Genomic DNA, 19,874 nt, shown 5'->3' with positions numbered 1-19,874 from the left:
TCCCTAGCCCCAGCTCTAATCTTGTTGACCCGTTTCTATTGTAACCGGCTGAGTTCTGCCAACCACCTCAGAAGCTGAAGCGGCTTAGCGGAATAACTGCAGAGCATTTATGTCGTACCAATAGAAGAAAACTGACGTGTTCTAGAGGCGGTCCTTCTAGTGTTCCCCCACGAAGGTGTACCTGGCTCGGGCTGAGAGCAGCAACGAGATGATGCTCAAGAGTCTCCATGAGTTATCGGTATAGCACTGGAGTATTCGCTTCTGCTGACGCCGGAAGCCAGAGGAGACGGGACTGGTGTGTTGCATTAAGCCTGAGACCTCCCTGAAAGCGCCGAAGAGTTGTTAGCTAATGAACTGTGCAATAGGTGCCAACCTCTCCTTCCCTAGCAAATATCTACCGAGCAAGCCGGGGAACCTTCTTGCTTCGCGGAAGAATTTGGATCCCGATTCTCTCGCTCCACCAACTTCGAGCTCTTCGTCTTGAATCTGTCGACATGCCTATGAGATTGGCTGCCCTATTCCTTGCGGACTTTGACTTTCAGAAAACGTAAAATCAGTGGGCCATTCCTAGCATCGGGCGTGGCTTTCCGACCCTCCCACAGTAAATTCTATGTTACCTTTCACTTTGTTAAGGTAGAAAGATCCCTGGCCCACACGAGGGCTGTACAATGGTATCTTCAACTGACAGCAAAATCCCCCAATGGATCCTCAACGAGCTCATCTATCCGGCAACCAGCAGATATGACAGTTTTGGCTGCGGCATCTCTCACACCTCAAGGAGGGGGGGGGGGGGGGGGGGAGACCACCACCCCAAAGAGCTGCCTGGTGGTCTCCGGTAACTTGTATTGGTCTCTTAGCCCCAGGACAATGGCATCGACCGGGTCTTACCGCGAAATGGGTAGAGCTGTGGCCATTAGTCAATTCCTCCCGCAGAATTCAGCGGGGAGAGCCAGGTACAGATGGAAAAATGGCATGAAGCAAGGGGAACTTGCCTCAATTTCACCCTGATAAAGCGTTGTGAGCCCTGGTGAGGTGTGCCTATCGGGGCATGTCCAACAGAACTTCTTCCGTGCGTTCAGTACCGCTAACATAGTGGTGGACTTTTGTATCGAAACTGCGAAAGATCTCACTATACTTCTCATCGACTGAAGCCAGACATTGCCCTCTCAACTGTGAGCTCGTCCGCAAGACGCAGCAACGCCCTGAATGGGAAACGGAGACAATGGTCTTCCGTCACCGAAAGATCTAGTTGTCAAAGAAGAGGAAGGAATAAGTATTAGACCCTTGGTGCGATATCCCCCGATTTTGTGCACCGTTGCCTTACAGAATGGAACATTTGAGAAGCCACCTAGGGAAGGGGGTTATGGACAAATCAATCTCACCTCCAATTTCCCTATGAAGTTTATGTTGTCTGTGTGGGGATTCTGGCCTCACAAAGCATGCCGCAGGATGGGGATCTCGACGGAAAGCATATGGGCAGCGCCTCATAGGCTATAAATGAAGGTCGGAATGTGAGGCTTTTCCTTTTGGAGCCAGTGGAGTACGAAATACCCTGGGTGCTTAGGTTCCATCTGTCACATTTCCGAATATATCTAACTTGGCGGGCAAGAACAATTGAAGACGAACGAAGATTGAAGCATAAAGTCCATGGGACAGGTCGAGGTGACCTGTACCTATAACGACGGATTCCAAACGTAAGGTATTATTGATCTGAATACTGTTTGAACAGCCACTTTTGTCAATAATTCTTTTCACATTGGGAGGGACTTCTCGTAGACGCTGCAAAGCAATGCTCTAAATGAGTTTCGTGCCCTCTATGCAGCTTTCTTGTGGCGTTTCAAATTCCCCCCCTGCCTCCCTTTTCTCTCTCTCGGTTTTTCCAATAGCACAATAACGGGATACCCGGCACTAAATCTTGCATAGTGAAATCCCCATGCGCCTTCTCCATGGTCAACGAATTTTGGAATCCCCATTCCCAGTCATCGTGATCATGCCCATGTCACGCTTATTTCTTCCCTGTCTTCTTCTCCTGGGTCTCCTTCAGCACCTTCTTAACGATCTTCTGCTCTTCAATCAAGAAAGCTCGTACGATCCGGTCTCGCACGCAGTTGCTGCATCTGGATCCGCCATAGGCGCGCTGCACGGTCTTTTTAGGTCTTGACGTAGTAGCATATTTTCGGGGTCGGAGCGCTGGGATCTATTTTGACGCATTTACCGTTAGGTTTCGTCCTTTACCAGAGCCCTATTGAATATTTCCCACGCTCTCCTTCACGAATCCGACACATATTGAGTCCGTTTTGGGAAGGCACTTACACCCGGGAGTTTGATTCCACAATCACCACATTTGGGAGCAGTTCCTCGCTTTTTGACGTGTAGATATCGGAGTTTGCCACCAGGAGTCTTGATGACACGGACGTTGTTTGAGCTGGTGTTGTAACTGCAGTGCGATTTATGTCAGCCGTTGATTCTCGCCATTCCCGTGATTGAGAGAAATAGATTGAGGCCACGTACGGGTTTCGCCGGCGGTACTGGAGTCTGACGCCTGCCATTGCAACGGTATTGAAAGGAGAGTAGGAGGGCAAGAGAAATCAATAACCGTTATTTGACTGATGTCGTCGAATCTCTTGAACGAACTGCTAGTTCAAAAATTGCCGTGTGTGCGAATCTTGGCGGCCACTGCGCTAGTGGCGGGTTCAAAATCACGTGATCAAAAATCTCCGCAAATCTCGACTTTTGACTTGAAAAAGATCTTGTTCATGGAGTTATAGAGGCAACAGTCGCACCTTCAGATCACGGCAGCATCAAATCCATCATCTAGAAAATATTTGGCAGGTGGATGGCCGTCCTGAATCTGTACGAATGAATCGGCTTGCATTCTAAGCCGAAGTAAAGGGCGAGCAACGCTTCGTAAATGGTAAGAGACCTTGAAACACGTCTTCGAAGCAGAACAAGTCCGTTCATCCGTTCTATCACGACAGTCGCCTCCCGCCACCTAACGGCAGAATGGCCTCTATCCCACCTCCTCCACCTCCAGGATGGAATGCTGGGCCACCGCCACCTCCTGGCATGGCTCCCCCTCCGCCTGGCTATCGACCTCCTGTCGATCCCCAAGTCGCAAAATTTGCGCAGAAGAAGAAAGAGTGGCTTCGGACCCAGCGCAATCGATATGGCGAGAAGCGGAAGGGCGGCTTCGTTGAGACCCAGAAGGCAGACATGCCACCCGAGCACTTGCGAAAGATTGTCAAAGACATCGGAGATGTCAGTCAGAAAAAATTCAGCAGTGACAAGAGAAGTTATTTGGGCGCGTTGAAGTACATGCCACATGCGGTTTTGAAGCTCCTGGAGAATATGCCGATGCCCTGGGAGAGTGCCAGGGAGGTCAAAGTATTGTATCATGTCAACGGATGTCTGACACTGGTCAACGAGATCCCAAGAGTGATTGAACCAGTCTTTCACGCACAGTGGGCTACGATGTGGGTGTCGATGAGAAGAGAGAAGAGCGACAGGCGACACTTCAAGCGGATGCGATTTCCTCCTTTCGATGATGAAGAACCACCACTATCTTGGTCTGAGAACATCGAAGATGTTGAGCCACTTGAACCGATCCAAATGGAGCTGGATGAGAACGAAGATGGTCCAGTGTATGAATGGTTCTACGATCACCGACCCCTCTTGGATACGCCGCATGTGAACGGCCCTAGTTACAAGACGTGGAACTTGACATTGTCTCAGATGGCCACTCTATACAGATTATCACACCAACTCCTCAGCGATGTGGTCGACAAGAACTACTTTCACATGTTTGATCGAGAAAGTTTTTTCACGGCCAAGGCGCTCAACGTTGCGATTCCCGGCGGACCGCGTTTTGAGCCTCTCTACAAAGACATTGATCCAAACGACGAGGACTTTGGCGAGTTCAATGCGATTGACCGAATTATCTTCCGAGCACCGATCAGAACAGAATACAGAGTCGCATTTCCGTATTTGTACAACTCACTACCACGGAGTGTGAAGCTTTCATGGTATTCCCACCCTCAGGTTGTCTATGTGAGGTCGGAGGACCCGAACTTGCCTGCTTTCTACTTCGATCCTGTCATCAATCCTATCTCCTCCAGGTCAGTCGCACCGAAAAACGTCACCATGAGCCACGAAGACGAAATTTTCGGAATTGGCAATAATGAAGACGATGAGTTCGAGCTTCCGGGAAATGTCGAGCCGTTCCTTGCGGACGAAGAATTATACAACAACGAGACTGCCTCTGCTATAGCCTTATGGTGGGCTCCATTCCCATTCGATAGAAGATCTGGTGGGATGGTTCGGGCTCAAGACGTCCCACTGGTGAAGCAGTGGTATCTGGAACATTGCCCACCTGGCCAACCAGTCAAAGTCCGAGTTTCGTACCAGAAGTTGCTGAAGACGTATGTTCTAAACGAGCTGCATAAGAAGAAACCAAAGGCACAAAACAAACAGAATCTTCTCAGGGCTTTGAAATCCACCAAATTCTTCCAGCAAACCACCATTGACTGGGTTGAGGCTGGTTTGCAGGTGTGTCGCCAAGGGTTCAATATGCTAAATCTGTTGATTCATCGAAAGAATTTGACTTATCTGCACTTGGACTACAACTTCAATCTGAAGCCTGTCAAAACCCTGACCACCAAGGAACGAAAGAAGTCCAGATTCGGAAATGCTTTCCATCTGATGCGCGAGATTTTGAGGCTCACCAAGCTCATTGTCGATGCGCAAGTCCAGTATCGACTCGGCAACATCGATGCATTCCAATTGGCCGACGGTATTCTCTACGCTTTTAACCATGTCGGACAGCTCACTGGTATGTACCGGTACAAGTATAAGCTTATGCATCAAATTCGATCGTGCAAAGATTTGAAACATCTGATCTATTACCGTTTCAATTCTGGTCCCGTGGGCAAGGGTCCTGGATGTGGCTTCTGGGCCCCTGCCTGGCGAGTGTGGCTTTTCTTCATGAGAGGAATCATTCCCCTACTTGAGAGATGGCTTGGAAATCTATTGTCAAGACAATTTGAAGGTCGTCATAGCAAAGGCGTTGCAAAAACCGTTACAAAGCAACGAGTCGAGTCACATTTCGACCTCGAGCTTCGTGCCTCCGTCATGGCTGATTTGATGGACATGATGCCCGAGGGTATCAGACAAAACAAGGTCAACACCGTGCTTCAACATCTCTCAGAGGCATGGCGGTGCTGGAAGAGTAACATCCCATGGAAAGTTCCTGGCTTGCCAGCGCCAATCGAGAACATCATCCTGAGATATGTGAAGAGCAAAGCCGACTGGTGGATATCTGTCGCTCATTACAACCGGGAAAGGATCAGGAGAGGTGCCACCGTGGACAAGACCGTCGCTAAGAAAAACCTTGGACGCTTGACCAGACTCTGGTTGAAGGCGGAGCAAGAGAGACAGCACAACTACATGAAAGATGGGCCATATGTGTCTTCAGAGGAAGCCGTGGCTATCTACACCACCACGGTGCACTGGCTTGAGTCGCGGAAATTTTCACCCATTCCGTTCCCTAGTGTATCTTACAAGCATGACACAAAGATCCTCATTCTGGCTCTCGAAAGACTTAGGGAAGCATACTCAGTCAAGGGCCGCCTGAACCAGAGTCAGAGAGAAGAGCTTGCGCTGATTGAACAGGCGTACGATTCTCCAGGAACAACGTTGGCGAGAATTAAACGCTTTTTGCTCACTCAGCGTGCCTTCAAAGAGGTGGGAATTGACATGAACGATAACTACAGCTCAATCAACCCTGTATATGATGTTGAGCCCATCGAGAAAATCACCGATGCATATCTGGATCAATATCTCTGGTATCAAGCAGATACTCGACATCTCTTCCCCTCATGGGTCAAACCTTCAGACTCCGAAGTCCCCCCATTGTTGGTTTACAAATGGGCTCAAGGCATCAACAATTTGACTAATGTCTGGGAAACTGCAGACGGCGAATGCAATGTCATGATGGAGACCCAGCTCTCTAAAGTCTACGAGAAGATCGATCTGACTCTGCTCAACCGTCTTCTTCGACTTATCATGGACCACAATTTGGCGGATTACATTACTTCCAAGAACAACGTTCAACTCAACTATAAAGACATGAATCACACAAACAGCTATGGGATGATTCGAGGTCTACAGTTCTCTGGATTCGTCTTCCAATACTACGGATTAGTCATCGATCTGCTTTTACTTGGTCTGCAACGAGCCAGTGAGCTTGCCGGACCACCTCAGAGCCCAAATGACTTCCTCCAGTTCCGGGACCGAGGGACGGAGACCAGACATCCCATTCGACTGTACACCAGATACATTGACAAGATTTGGGTCTTCTTCCGATTCACTGCCGAGGAGTCAAAGGACCTTATCCAACGCTTCTTGACTGAGCAGCCAGATCCAAATTTTGAAAACGTGATCGGCTACCGAAACAAGAAATGCTGGCCTCGCGACTCGAGAATGAGGTTGATGAGACACGATGTCAACCTTGGGCGTGCTGTATTCTGGGATCTGAAGAACAGACTGCCTCGATCCATTACCACTATCGAATGGGATGACACTTTCGCGAGTGTCTACTCTCGCGACAACCCCAATTTACTATTTTCTATGTGTGGCTTCGAAGTCCGGATCTTGCCCAAGATTCGGAATCAGAACGATGAATTTCCGGTAAAGGACAGTGTCTGGGCTCTTGCCAATAACGAGACCAAGGAACGCACGGCTTTTGCCTTCTTGCAGGTAACAGAAGAGGACATACAAAAGTTCAACAACCGCATCAGACAGATCTTGATGTCCTCAGGCTCCACTACTTTCACGAAGATTGCAAACAAGTGGAACACGACGTTGATTGCGCTATTCACCTACTATCGGGAAGCCGCAGTCTCGACTGTAAATCTACTGGACACCATTGTGAAGTGCGAGACCAAGATCCAAACCCGTGTCAAAATCGGCCTCAATTCCAAGATGCCTTCTCGATTCCCGCCGGCAGTCTTCTACACTCCCAAAGAACTTGGCGGCTTAGGCATGATTTCCGGGTCGCACATTCTCATCCCTACTAGCGATAAACGATGGTCCAAGCAGACTGACACAGGCGTGACACATTACCGTGCCGGTATGTCTCATGATGAAGAAACTTTGATTCCCAACATTTTCCGGTACATCATTCCTTGGGAGGCTGAGTTTATTGACTCACAACGCGTGTGGACTGAGTACTCGCAGAAAAGAATGGAGGCCAATCAACAAAATCGCAGACTTACTCTTGAAGATCTTGAGGACAGCTGGGACAGAGGTTTACCGCGAATCAATACTCTGTTCCAGAAAGACAGGAGCACGCTGAGTTTCGACAAGGGTTTCAGAGCACGTACTGAGTTCAAACAGTACCAACTGATGAAGAGCAACCCCTTCTGGTGGACCAGTCAGCGACACGATGGAAAGTTGTGGAATCTGAACGCTTATCGAACCGATGTTATTCAAGCATTGGGTGGTGTCGAGACTATCCTCGAACACACGCTCTTCAAAGCTACAGCATTCCCATCCTGGGAGGGCCTTTTCTGGGAACGCGCCTGTCTCGCCAATGGGACTATGCTGCTGCGCTACGATGGCTCTAAGGTCGCCGTCGAAAACGTCGTGGAAGGAGATCTACTTCTGGGCCCCGACGGTGGTCCTCGTCGCGCATTCAATGTCGTGAAAGGAACAGATCGTCTGTATCGCATCAAGATTGGTTCTCGTAAAGAGGATCTCGTTGTTACACCGAACCACATCTTGGTTCTACACCGGGAGAAAAGGTACAGGAACCAATACACCGGGTTACACTTTCGGGGTCATCGTCGACGCTTTGAGGACCAGCTTGGCGACCTGCCCGAGCCCAGCTGTGATCTAGCGGATGCAGATCGACCTAAGAATCTCGTCAAAAAGCGACCAGACTTTTTGTCTGCTTTGAAGAGTGCCATCGCCTGGGTGCTTAGTGCCGAACGGGGCAAGAACGGAGCGGATCATGTCCGAAATAGGCGCAATGATACTACCGGTATTACTACTCGCCAGGAGTCTTATATCGTCAGTATCCCCGCTGGCCGAGGCAGCCGAGGAGAATACGCGACCTTCACATGGGGAAAACCTGAGCGAACGAATCTCAAGGGGCACGACAAACACCCGCCAGTCTTCTTCTCGACGAAAGAAGAAGCCTTCGCTGCTGCTGTCGCCAAGAGTCGCGAGATTCATGACCAAGGTGATGTGACTCTAGCGACCCTTATTCAACGTTTCTTGGCTAAATCTACCGATGGCAAGGGCGGAGAGATACGGATTGATACGGGCCTGTCGAACCTGTTTCTTCTCTGGAATAAGAACGGCTCAAACCTCAAGATACGAGTGTCCTGTTCTCGCAATTACGTGAAGTACGCACGCAGCTACACTTTCCCATTGCTGCCGGGCTCGGACGAGGAGCGCAATCTTGAGGAGAACGATCTAGAAGAAGATGAGGCCGTTCTCAAAGGTCCTTCGGCTGCGCCACAGGTCTCGACCGCTGAGCGCTACGATACGGTTGAGATGACTGCTGCCCAATTCGCATCTCTAGAGCCGGCAGAGAGGGCCAAATACAGGCTCTTCAGATGTCCCGGTTTTGAGCTGCCTGCGCAGAATGTGCCAGTCAACCCCTATTTTCTCGGGCTTTGGCTAGGAGATGGGAAGCGTAACAGCACTACCATCTACAGTAACCATGAAGCTGCGATTCGGGAGTTTCTTGCCTGTTACGCGGCTGAACTCGATCTTCATCTTGTTTGGCATGGGCAGCTCGGTTACGCTACTGTGAGCAAGACTTGCCACGGTGATCGATCCCTTCCTCCCGTTGTTGAAGACATAGGACCTCAGCGTCCAGCCAGGCGTCGAGCGCGGCAGACTATTATCAAGCAGCGGCTTGCTGCTGGATGGACAATCCAGCCAGAGCATATACCTGGCCAGGCCCGAGTTTGGAAATCGCCTCCTAGAGATATCAGTGACCCCATCGAATGTTCTGAGTCATCCGAACAGCGGCATGGAGCAAAGCATACCCTGAGCTCGAGCCTTGCAAGCTTCCCAGAGCGTCAGCAGCGCCTTCGGGCGATGTCTGATCGCGACTTCCCATCGTCTTTTCCTTCTGTTGGCAATGAAGAACCCAATTCGCAATCTGCCAAGCTGACTTCTGAAGAGGCTCTGACGCAGCTCAAGTCCGATGAAGAGCTTATGAAGCTCGTCGGTCTTTCCGAGGTGCCTGAACAGCCAACGCTTGCTGATGACCTGCCAGAGGAGGAAAATGAGGATGTCGACAACATGGACTTGGACATGATTGATGCTCTCAGTGAGGACGAAGATGAAGAAGGTGAAAAGGGTGAAATTGACGGCGTCAACGAGAGCAGCAACGATGGGAGCATCCAGATCGCCGTTGAAGGATATAATGGCCGGACATCACGCTTCAAACGGCGACATGTTACTCGTTTGCAAGCTGGTCGCCGAGCGTACGGTGATTTACAGCAGAACGAGGAGGAAGGACTTGCCGATAAGATCGTTGACCCTTCTGAAAACTCGTCTGGTGTTAATTCGCTTCTCCGCGCGCTCCGCGGACTCGGATTGCTCACGAACGGAGCTACAGGCCACGGGCTTGATAGAAAGCGTATCCCGGAGGTCTTTATGAAGAATACACGAGCTGTTCGCCTAGCCGTCCTTGCAGGACTGCTCGACACGGACGGCTGGCACGTTTATCCCGAGAACATGTTCGGCTTCAGCCAAAGCGAGCGCTGGCACTCTGATCTTTTTTGGGATACTGTTGCCCTAGCACGTTCACTGGGCTTCAGCGTACGGACTAAGCGGTGCATGATGTGGAATCCAACCTGTACGCAACAATTTCCTCAACTGTTCGCTCAGATATTTGGCAATCTGGCGGAGATTCCCTGCCTCCTCGCGCGCAAGAAACCAGTTGACCGTTTCATCCCACAAGTCCCACGAGCCCACAGCTTTATCATCAAGGACATCTTCCTCGAATCTGAGCCCACGAAATGGGCTGGTTTCCGGGTCGATAAGGACCAGCTATACTTGCGACATGATTATCTTGTGCTCCACAACAGTGGCTTCGAAGAGTCGATGAAATTCAAGAAACTGACAAACGCCCAGCGATCGGGTTTAAATCAAATTCCTAACCGTCGTTTCACACTCTGGTGGTCACCAACTATCAATCGTGCAAATGTCTACGTCGGCTTCCAGGTCCAGCTCGATCTGACTGGTATTTTCTTGCATGGCAAGATTCCAACGCTGAAGATCTCCTTGATTCAGATTTTCAGAGCCCATTTGTGGCAGAAGATCCATGAGTCGGTGGTTATGGATCTGTGCCAGGTGTTCGATCAAGAGTTAGAACAACTGGGCATTGAAACCGTTCAGAAAGAGACTATTCATCCTAGAAAATCGTACAAGATGAACAGTTCTTGCGCAGATATCCTCCTGTTTGCCAGCCATAAGTGGAACGTCACTCGACCATCCCTCCTGTTCGATACCAAGGACCAGATTGAGGCTACGACCACCAACAAATTCTGGATCGACGTTCAACTGAGATATGGCGACTACGATTCACACGATATTGAGCGCTATGTCCGAGCTAAATATCTCGATTACACAACAGACAGCATGAGTATTTACCCTTCTGCTACTGGTCTCATGATTGGTATCGATCTCGCTTACAACCTCTACTCTGCTTACGGACAATACTTCCCCGGGTTAAAGGCCCTCGTACAGCAGGCCATGGCCAAGATTATGAAAGCGAATCCCGCGCTTTATGTGCTGCGCGAGCGCATTAGGAAAGGCCTTCAGCTTTACGCCTCAGAGAGCTCCCAGGAGTTCTTGAATTCTCAGAATTATTCAGAATTGTTCAGTAACCAGACCCAGCTGTTTATCGATGACACGAATGTGTATCGTGTTACTATTCACAAGACCTTCGAAGGTAATTTGACAACCAAGCCAATCAACGGCGCCATTTTCATCTTCAATCCCAAGACTGGTCAGCTGTTCTTGAAGATCATTCACACAAGCGTTTGGGCGGGTCAAAAACGACTTGGACAACTAGCCAAGTGGAAGACTGCTGAAGAAGTTGCGGCGCTGATTAGATCTCTGCCCGTCGAAGAACAACCCAAGCAGCTGATTGTGACACGTAAAGGTCTCCTTGACCCGCTCGAAGTTCACCTTCTGGATTTCCCGAACATTTCTATCAGAGCTTCGGAATTGCAACTCCCATTCCAGGCTGCGATGAAGGTTGAAAAGCTGGCTGACATGATTCTTCAAGCCAAAGAGCCGCAGATGGTCCTGTTCAACTTGTATGACGAATGGCTGAAGACAATCTCGTCTTATACGGCATTTTCGAGATTGATTCTTATCCTTCGTGCACTGCATGTCAACACTGACAAAACCAAACTGCTGCTTCGGCCTGACAAGACTGTTATTACGCAAGCACATCATATCTGGCCAAGTTTGTCGGATGAAGATTGGATCAAGGTGGAAGTTCAACTGCGCGACCTCATCCTAAACGACTACGGAAAGAAGAACAACGTCAATGTTCAGTCACTCACTAGCAGCGAAGTGCGAGATATCATTCTAGGTATGGAAATCTCTGCTCCATCCATGCAACGACAACAAGCCGCGGAGATCGAAAAGCAGCAACAAGAACAACAACAATTGACTGCGGTGACCACTAAGACTCAAAACGTTCGAGGCGAGGAAATCATTGTGACGACCACTTCTCAATATGAGCAACAGTCTTTCGCATCCAAGACAGAATGGCGAACTCGAGCCATTGCCGCATCCAACCTCCGCACTCGATCAAACAACATCTACATCTCGAGCGACGATATCCACGAGTCCGATGATTCATACACATATATCCTTCCTAAGAACATCCTGAAGAAATTCATCACGGTTGCCGACCTTCGTGTCCAAGTCGCAGGATACCTCTACGGCTCCTCGCCACCCGACAATGACCAAGTCAAGGAAATCCGCACAATCGTCATGGTACCTCAAGTTGGCAGCACCCGCGAAGTCCAACTGCCCCAACAACTTCCGCAGCACGAGTACTTGAAAACCATGGAACCTCTCGGCATCATCCACACCGCCTCCGGCAACGAAACATCCTATATGACCGCCGCAGACGTCACCATGCACTCGCGTCTCATGGCCCAGCACCCGTCATGGGACAAGAAGACCATCACGCTCACCGTCTCTTTCACCCCTGGCTCAGTATCGCTGTCGTCCTGGGCCCTCACTCCCGCCGGCTACACCTGGGGCGCCAACAACAAGGACACACAATCTGACAACCCATCGGGCTTCTCTACCTCGTTTGGTGAGAAGACGCAGCTCTTGCTGTCTGACAAGATCCGGGGGTACTTCCTGGTCCCGGAGACGGAGACGTGGAATTACAGTTTCATGGGCGCCAGCTTTTCGACCGTCGAGAAGAGGCCTGTCTATGTCAAGATCGATACTCCCCGGCGTTTCTACGACGATAGACATCGCCCTGTGCATTTTAGCAGTTTCAATGAGTTGGAGGATATTTGGGCCGATCGCGAGGATGTCTTTGCTTGATCGATCATCAGGCAATCCAGTCATCAAGCTTTTGAGTGATGATGCTTTATTTTGGCTTGGATGTATGGAAGGGATTCGCTGACAATAAAAGGCTGAGACTTTAAGGGAAGGCGAAACAGTGTACAAAAAATGAAGGCAAAAAACAGGAATATCACAAACGAGCGGGACAATGCAATTCGGCGTTGGGTGGCCTTGGCCTTCCAAGATCATCATGACTTTTTGGAACGTATCTATCCATTTCAGCGTTTCGTAAAGGGGTATCACTAAACAGAACATCGCGTAGTCGACGGGATCGACGTTCAAAGCTCATCATTCTCATCATCGCTCTCTGTCTCAACATCGAGAAGGTCTTTGGCCTCCGCTCCAGCCTCATGCTTAATCTCCTGCTTGACATCCCTTTCCGTCTCGATATCCTTCTCCTCCAACTCGACGTCTTCACACTTGGTCTTCTCAGCTTTAACAAGGCCGTCAAGAACATCGCGTCTATAATGGTAGAAACGATCCAAACATTCTCTCCGCTCGGCTTGTGTCCAATTCTCCACGACAAGTGCGAATGAGACCACATCGTTGCCGTAGCCGGCCCAGCGTGCCATGCTACAGAACTGTCGCTTCTTGACGGCCTGGGGCGGACGGTATTTATGCCGCACTCCACTGTTTGGCGTGGTGATGCCGTCGCCTTGGTCGTCGTTCGCATTAACATGGTCATTGTAAGCCTGTGATTGCGATTCCTCTAGGAAGACCTTGGACTGTTGTTCCTGCGTGCCCCAATTTCTGTTGCTGCTCGCAGCTGCTTCGGCGCGCTTGGATAGGAGAGCCTCGACTTTCGAGGAGCCAATTACTTCGCTATTCTCGTGTGTGTAGGATACGCCAACGGAGGAGAGGATCGCTTGAACGGCGTCGTGTTTTCTGACAGCGTTGTCGGGCCGAAAGAGAGTCTTGGACCGCCCACGGGATCTGTCGGTGTCGCCGATGATTTCTGCTGCAAGTTGGGACATGGCCGCATCCTCAGAGTCAGGTTCAGTCTTGATGCGGGTGTCCTCCTCTTCTTTCACCGCGTGCTCCTCGTCTTCTTCCGAGCTTGGTTCATGTTCTTCGACCTCGAGATTGGTGACTCGTACACCTGCCTTTGATTCTGCAATATTCGTCTTGTTCACAATGTCTCTTAACACCTGGTTCTCGTTTTGATAGGCAAAGAGATTCTGAAGGCCAAAGATCTCTCCTTTCTGATCCTTTCGGTCTTGGACACCTTGGAAGTATCGTCGCTCAGAAGTCGCGTTGTATCCAATGTTCGCTTGCTGTTGCTTGTAGATCTGCCGGGCGTATACAATTTCTTCCAAGGTGCCTTGACTGATGAGTCGAAAAACCTCGACATCACGAGTCTGACCAATTCGGTAAGCTCGATCTTGCGCTTGTAAGTCATAGCTGGGATTCCAATTTGGATCCACGACGACGACTTTATTTGCCGACGTAATGTTCAAGCCGACACCTCCGGCCCGCGTGCTGATGAGAAAGACAAACTGGGTAGGGTCGGTGTTGAATTCTTTGACCGCAGCATACCGACCTTCATATGCCATACTTCCATCAAGGTAGTTGACATTAAATTTGGTGCTGATGAACAAGTTTTGAAGCATCCGAAGCAACCTGACGCTGTGTGAGAAAATAAGGACTTTGTTGTTCCCCTGATCGTGCCAGAAGTTGAGCAATTTCTTCAACACTCTCCACTTCCCACAATATTCAGGGTTGCCTGTGTGCATGATGCTGTCTCGAGTTCGGTATATTTCCTTCCACTTATCTGGCATAGCGATTTGGAGCATCTCGAGGTCCTTTGCTTGTTTTTCAGCAGTGTCTGTTCCCTGAGGAATCAAAACAGCTAGATGATTTGACAGATTCCGGAGGTTACTAATTGCAGGAAATACCCAACTTTGCCATCGGCTTCCATCATCTAGCTCCATATGACAACACCAGCCAGCCTTTTTGCGACTCCCACAATCGCAGAGCTCGCTGCTGCCTTTTATGTGTTCCACGATGTCACTGTCGAGGAAGTTCTGGTATGCCCTCGCTTGCGTTTCGGTGAGGGGGCAAAATACAACACGATCTGATTTCTTTGGTAGCTGATCTTTGATCAATGCTTTGGTTCGTCGCAGAAAGAATTGAGGCAGGAGGTTCTCTACGAGCATCTTTGCGGTTTTCCTAGCCCTTGCCAATTGATAATTCGAAGCGTTGTGACTTTGGCCCAATTTGAGCGGTTCGCAGATTGTTTTCTTCCAGGTAGATACTGGCCCGAATCGACCTGGATTTGTCCAGTTCAGAAGAGTCCAAAGTTCCTCATATTTATTCTGAATTGCGGTTCCTGTCAAACCAATACGGCACAGGGCATTAATCTCGTTGATTGCTTTCGTGGTATCCGAACGGCGCTCCTTAAATTGGTGACATTCGTCTGCGACGACACAATCCCATTGGACCATATTGATCTCCCCCTTGTTGGCACGATAGGTGTGGTAGGTAGTAATCATCACCTCTAGCATTCCTGCCTGGGCTTGCAAGAATACCTCATGTCTACGGGAGGCACCGCCATGATATAAGTCAACGTGCCACCAGCCCCAGCGTTGAAATTCATCTTTCCAGTTTTCCATAAGCGTGCCCGGGCAAATGATGAGGGTCCGTGGATACCATTTCTCGGCCCGCCGCATCTTTCTCATTCTTTTCCTGTCGCGCTCGTCACCAGTCTTACCGTAAGCTGCAGTCAAGAATGTAATGACTTGGACAGTTTTGCCCAAGCCCATATCATCACCCAGGATTCCTCCCTTTTGATAGACGAACAACTCATGCAAGAATGCCACGCCCTGAACCTGATATTCTCGCAGATACTGTGCAATTGGAGCTGGAATGAGGCCGAGAGAATATGGGAGCTCAATGTCTTTGTATTCTCGCATAGCCATCGACGGGGGGAAGTCCGGTCGTTCTTTTAAGTGTTGCAACCTCTCATTATCAGAAAAGTAGACGTCGTCGTAGTGGGGTGGCAATTGTAAACCTCCCTCTTTTAGCCGTTTGGTTCGCTCATCAAATTGTGCTCTTCGATTCTGAACATAGTCTGGCGTACTCCATTCCATCAAATCGGCATCGGAGTCGGAGTGATCATAGTTCCTGACTTTTCTGCGCCTCTTCCTATACACTTGTTTTCCTACACCCGTTGTGGTGGCAGCAGTAGTAGCAGTTCTAGACCGTGAAGGAGGTTTCGTTTCTTTGTGGGCAACTGTGGGTTCCTTAGAAAGCCCCGATGTTCTCCTTCCCGCCGCCCCCGAGTCACGGCTCTTGAATATTTCATCTTGTTCTTGGGCAAACTCATGGTCGGAATCTGACTGGCGTCGTTTAGAATTGGCAGCCGACAGGGCTTGTAGTGATTTCGGTTTCAAATCATTTTTGTACATAGTGGCATCAGAACTCTCCACTTCGGTTGCTGCGGCTAAACCGTTGTCTGGTGCCTGGGGCAGATACTTGTCAACTTTTCCATGGTCGCTCTTAGACTCTTCCTCCTTGATGCGCGGTCCGTCCGAATCATCATCTTCGCTGTCGCTGAACACCATGATGACTGGGGGAGCTGAGAAGACGTGGCATGGGTTGAGGAATCTCGGAATAGGTCTCCAAAGGGTAGAAAGCAGAGTGAACGGACCGGAAAGGTGTCGTTGAACGCGGGGCGTTCTGAGCACACACGAAACTTCCACCTGAGCACGAGACTTCCAACTCACGCTCCCCCATCTTTCGTTTTGCGCTGCTCTAGAATTCCAAGTCAAATAATGAAGTACCGTACAGAAGCAGCCCAAACACCTCTTTCGGTCGACCTGCGTTGGCCTTAAGTGGTACCTGCAAAATGCCTCTCGATACTCTCTCTACATACTCGCTGACGCTCCTCCGACAAGATGGGCGAAGATGGAACGAGCTTCGCAGAATCACGGCGTCAATCTCAACTCAACCATCCAGCGATGGCAGCAGTTTACTCACTATGGGAAATACAATGGTTGTCTGCACTGTAACTGGTCCAAGAGAAGGGTATGGCATCTGCAGGAAACTCTGGGAACCTTCGCGATAAGCTGATGGAACTAATCTTTCACGCAGCCGCAGTCAACGGGATAACAACAACGCCACGGTCGAGACAGAACTCAACATTGCACCTTTCGCACAGATGGACAGACGACGCCGCATCCGGAACGATAAGCGGATCATGGAACTCCAGACCACGATATCAAATACCTTTCAAAGCCACCTCTTCACACACATGTACCCCCGCTCCACTATCTCGATATCTCTCCATGTGCTGAGTCTAGATGGAGCCTTACTAGCCGCGTGTTTGAATGCAGCGAGCCTGGCTCTCGTGGACGCAGGTGTTCCCATGCCCTCGATCCTCGCGGCCATTTCGAGTGGAAGTATCACGCCGGCGGACGATTCCTCAGCGAAGCCAGAACCAATACTAGATCTCAACAATGCTGAAGAACAAGAACTACCATTTCTCTCGATTGCCACTGTGTCAGGCCAGCAAGGCTTGGAAGACAAGGTCTCTGCTCTAATGATGGAATCACGATGTCAAATCGGCGGAGCGAACAGCAAATTGGAAAGCATGCTAGCAACAGGCGTAGATGGATGCAAACAAATGAGACGGAAGATGGAGGAAGTCATAAGGAAACACGGTGCAAAAGTGATGCAAAGCAGGAAATAAGTTGTGTTCAGGCTTGGTTCCTTGATAAACAGGATGTGATGATTATTGCCCTTGATGGACCTCAGCTTCTTATGCTTCAAGAAAATGTTACATATGGTCGCCCTATCCTCTGCAGTTCAAGCTACTATTATCAGGAAAGGTGGGTGTCTACCAGCCACCTTCTTTGCTAGCAGGATGGCAGAATTCATCTGGCAGACTTCAGGGACACCACACCAATCATTTCCTTATTGTGCAGGCGGCCTACCCCTAAGCTATCGAATCGACAAAAGTGTGATGATGAGAAGGGAGAGCATACATGACGTCTGTTCTACTCATAAATCACATCTCGATCTATCGACGGCCCGCCCAATTTCATCAACACCCCCTACGCCGTCCATCCGGACGGCTCCTCCTGGTTCCTGTGGCAGCTCTCCCGATTGCCCTCCAAGTCATCAATGATATCGGCCAACAGGTCATTCACCTCATCGACAATCGCCTTTAGTTCGTCCAACGTTTCCCCCTTCTGCCATCATCCGTGTTTGGATTTGACTGCGTCAGGCAGTTCATGGTCTGTTGTCAGGCGCGAATATTGGAGTCATTCTGAAGCTATGGTGGAGACTGCAGCGATTGGGGCTAGTCCTCTGGAATTCTGGTGAGTAAGGGAATCATGAACAGGGCCATAGGATGCTCGCTAGTGAGTTATTATCTCTACCTGTCTTCCTCTGGCCGGATGGCGGGTTCTGCGGCCGAGCAAATTCTCCGTCAACATTGTCGCCGTCCTGATTTTTATCTTTAAGGAAAGCAATGATGGCTTTGATCGTCTTTGCTGTGGTATTGTATTTTTCATCCTCCTCCAACGCAGCATCGAAATGATTTGGCGGAATGAGAGGGCGTACCTCTTCTCTATCAGCCACCTCTTCATCTCGTCGCTTTCGTGCGTATGCTGCTGTTGAATTCTTTGGTGCCATGCCGAATGTCTTGGGCTGCTGCCGATGACTTTTGTTGCTGGCTCGAACTCCAGAAATGATGAAAGAGAGTCGTCAACCACTTGTTCTTGTGGACATGAGGGATAGGAGAAAGCCCGACAAGATCTATCTTTACGTACCTGAGAAGCAGTTAGCGGATCTGGAACAGACAATGCGACCAAGTGAATGTTTTGGGTCACAGGCACACTGTTGCTGAGGATATCCGCCTCTTACCTCCCTTTGCCAAAGAGGGCCTTTATTATACGAATTCTCACCTTTCTATTTCAGAATTTATCATCTGTTTGCTGTGATGCCACCAATCTTGCTGCCGGTATGTTCCATTCGTTGTCTTCAATCCGTCGCGCTTTTGAGTGGCTACTTTGCTTAGCGACATTCCTTTTCTGTTGTGAAGAAAGGGAAGGAATGATTGAAACAGCGCAGCCGACTGGGAGATAGCAAAGTGGAAGGGGTTTTGACATGCCGAAATGAGTTGCTGCGCCTTCCGAAAGAATCCTCCGGTCGCGCGTCTTGTCAGTTCCCACGAGGCTGGAATGTTGACCCCAAACGTAGTAGGAACTTGATGCACTCATTCTCGGAATTCATACCAACACAAAATAGCTACCCGATTAGATAACAGCCAAACTTTACGAATGAATGTCCTCCTTGTTTGGTCTCAATTATCCATGCCAAGGGATGGATTTTATGTTCAACATGTGTTGATCTGGATACTACAGGCTGGAATCATGCTGCTTCAAGTATGTGTATGCACTGACAAGCAATGAAACACTGCCTTTGATGGATTGTCATACCACCGACATATCGTCTTTGCGAGTATCCATCGTCGAATGAAATGGGAAGATAGAAACTGGAGGTAGACTTGGTTGAACCTTAGCCACCTAGGTGCTCCACGAATTCGCCATTCCGCTGAAGTATGAGTATGGCCACAAGCGACGGTACTTCCATATTCTTAAATAACTATGGATATCCGAATGTATACGGAGTCTGTTGTTTTGTCTCCGACCGAGATAGAAGAGGCCGACTCTCAAGCCTGTAAGACCCAGCCCATACTCAACACCTGGGATTGTCATAGACGGTCGACCTTTTGTAACCGTATTCAAACCTCAGAGCCACGGACTAGCTTTGTCCTTCGTGGACAATCAGCAGGTATGTATTGATGGCGGCCAACTCTCTTGCTCCAGGGGTCCCAATGAAGACGGCGGAAATGACAGCGAATTGGTTGAAGGAGGCCTGAAAGGAATGGAATGAGAAAGTGCCGAGACGATTTGATGCATCAACAGACACGCACAGGATTTCCGAAAGACAGCTTTCCTGGTCGTCAGACTAAAGCTTATAAGACAAGCAGTCAATTCCAAGCGGCTTGACGGCTGATGTACACGTGTTCATACGTTCCCAGAGGTCCATAAGTTGCGAAGGGCGTGATCGAGGACAGAGGGGTGCCGAGTGAACAATGCGGTGTCAGTAACACACTGCCGTAGCGATAAGACGACGGATCATCGAATTCATGAGGGTGATTGACCCTGCAGTAAGGATGCTGACGGACATTGGCTGTAGTGGAACAAGCTCATGCAGGTACAGATGCAATGACAGTGAGAAGCCGA

At 49.6% G+C, this 19,874-nt stretch overlaps 4 protein-coding genes across 4 annotated transcripts; 2 read left to right on the top strand and 2 right to left on the bottom strand.

Moving 5' to 3' along the window:
* Positions 1 to 2,005: 2,005 nt before the first annotated feature.
* On the bottom strand, positions 2,006 to 2,549 carry Z518_02854 (60S ribosomal protein L34-B; the record flags this gene model as incomplete). The annotated part of the gene is made up of 3 exons (XM_013419880.1): positions 2,006 to 2,197; positions 2,314 to 2,437; positions 2,512 to 2,549. 3 exons carry the CDS (start codon positions 2,547 to 2,549, stop codon positions 2,006 to 2,008), a joined length of 354 nt encoding a protein of 117 aa, XP_013275334.1.
* A 454-nt stretch (positions 2,550 to 3,003) lies between these two features.
* On the top strand, positions 3,004 to 12,600 carry Z518_02853 (pre-mRNA-processing-splicing factor 8; the record flags this gene model as incomplete). The annotated part of the gene is made up of 1 exon (XM_013419879.1): positions 3,004 to 12,600. One exon carries the CDS (start codon positions 3,004 to 3,006, stop codon positions 12,598 to 12,600), a length of 9,597 nt encoding a protein of 3,198 aa, XP_013275333.1.
* Positions 12,601 to 12,899: 299 nt separating this feature from the next.
* Z518_02852 (uncharacterized protein) lies at positions 12,900 to 16,184 on the bottom strand (the record flags this gene model as incomplete). The annotated part of the gene is made up of 1 exon (XM_013419878.1): positions 12,900 to 16,184. The coding sequence occupies one exon, from the start codon at positions 16,182 to 16,184 to the stop codon at positions 12,900 to 12,902; it is 3,285 nt and encodes a 1,094-aa protein (XP_013275332.1).
* Positions 16,185 to 16,468: 284 nt separating this feature from the next.
* On the top strand, positions 16,469 to 17,311 carry Z518_02851 (uncharacterized protein; the record flags this gene model as incomplete). Its single annotated transcript, XM_013419877.1, has 2 exons — positions 16,469 to 16,647; positions 16,714 to 17,311. 2 exons carry the CDS (start codon positions 16,469 to 16,471, stop codon positions 17,309 to 17,311), a joined length of 777 nt encoding a protein of 258 aa, XP_013275331.1.
* Positions 17,312 to 19,874: the final 2,563 nt, after the last annotated feature.

The sequence above is a fragment of the Rhinocladiella mackenziei genome (assembly GCF_000835555.1).
Source record: "Rhinocladiella mackenziei CBS 650.93 unplaced genomic scaffold supercont1.2, whole genome shotgun sequence".
NCBI classification, from domain to species: domain Eukaryota; kingdom Fungi; phylum Ascomycota; class Eurotiomycetes; order Chaetothyriales; family Herpotrichiellaceae; genus Rhinocladiella; species Rhinocladiella mackenziei.
This window is presented reverse-complemented; position numbering and strand designations above follow the sequence as displayed.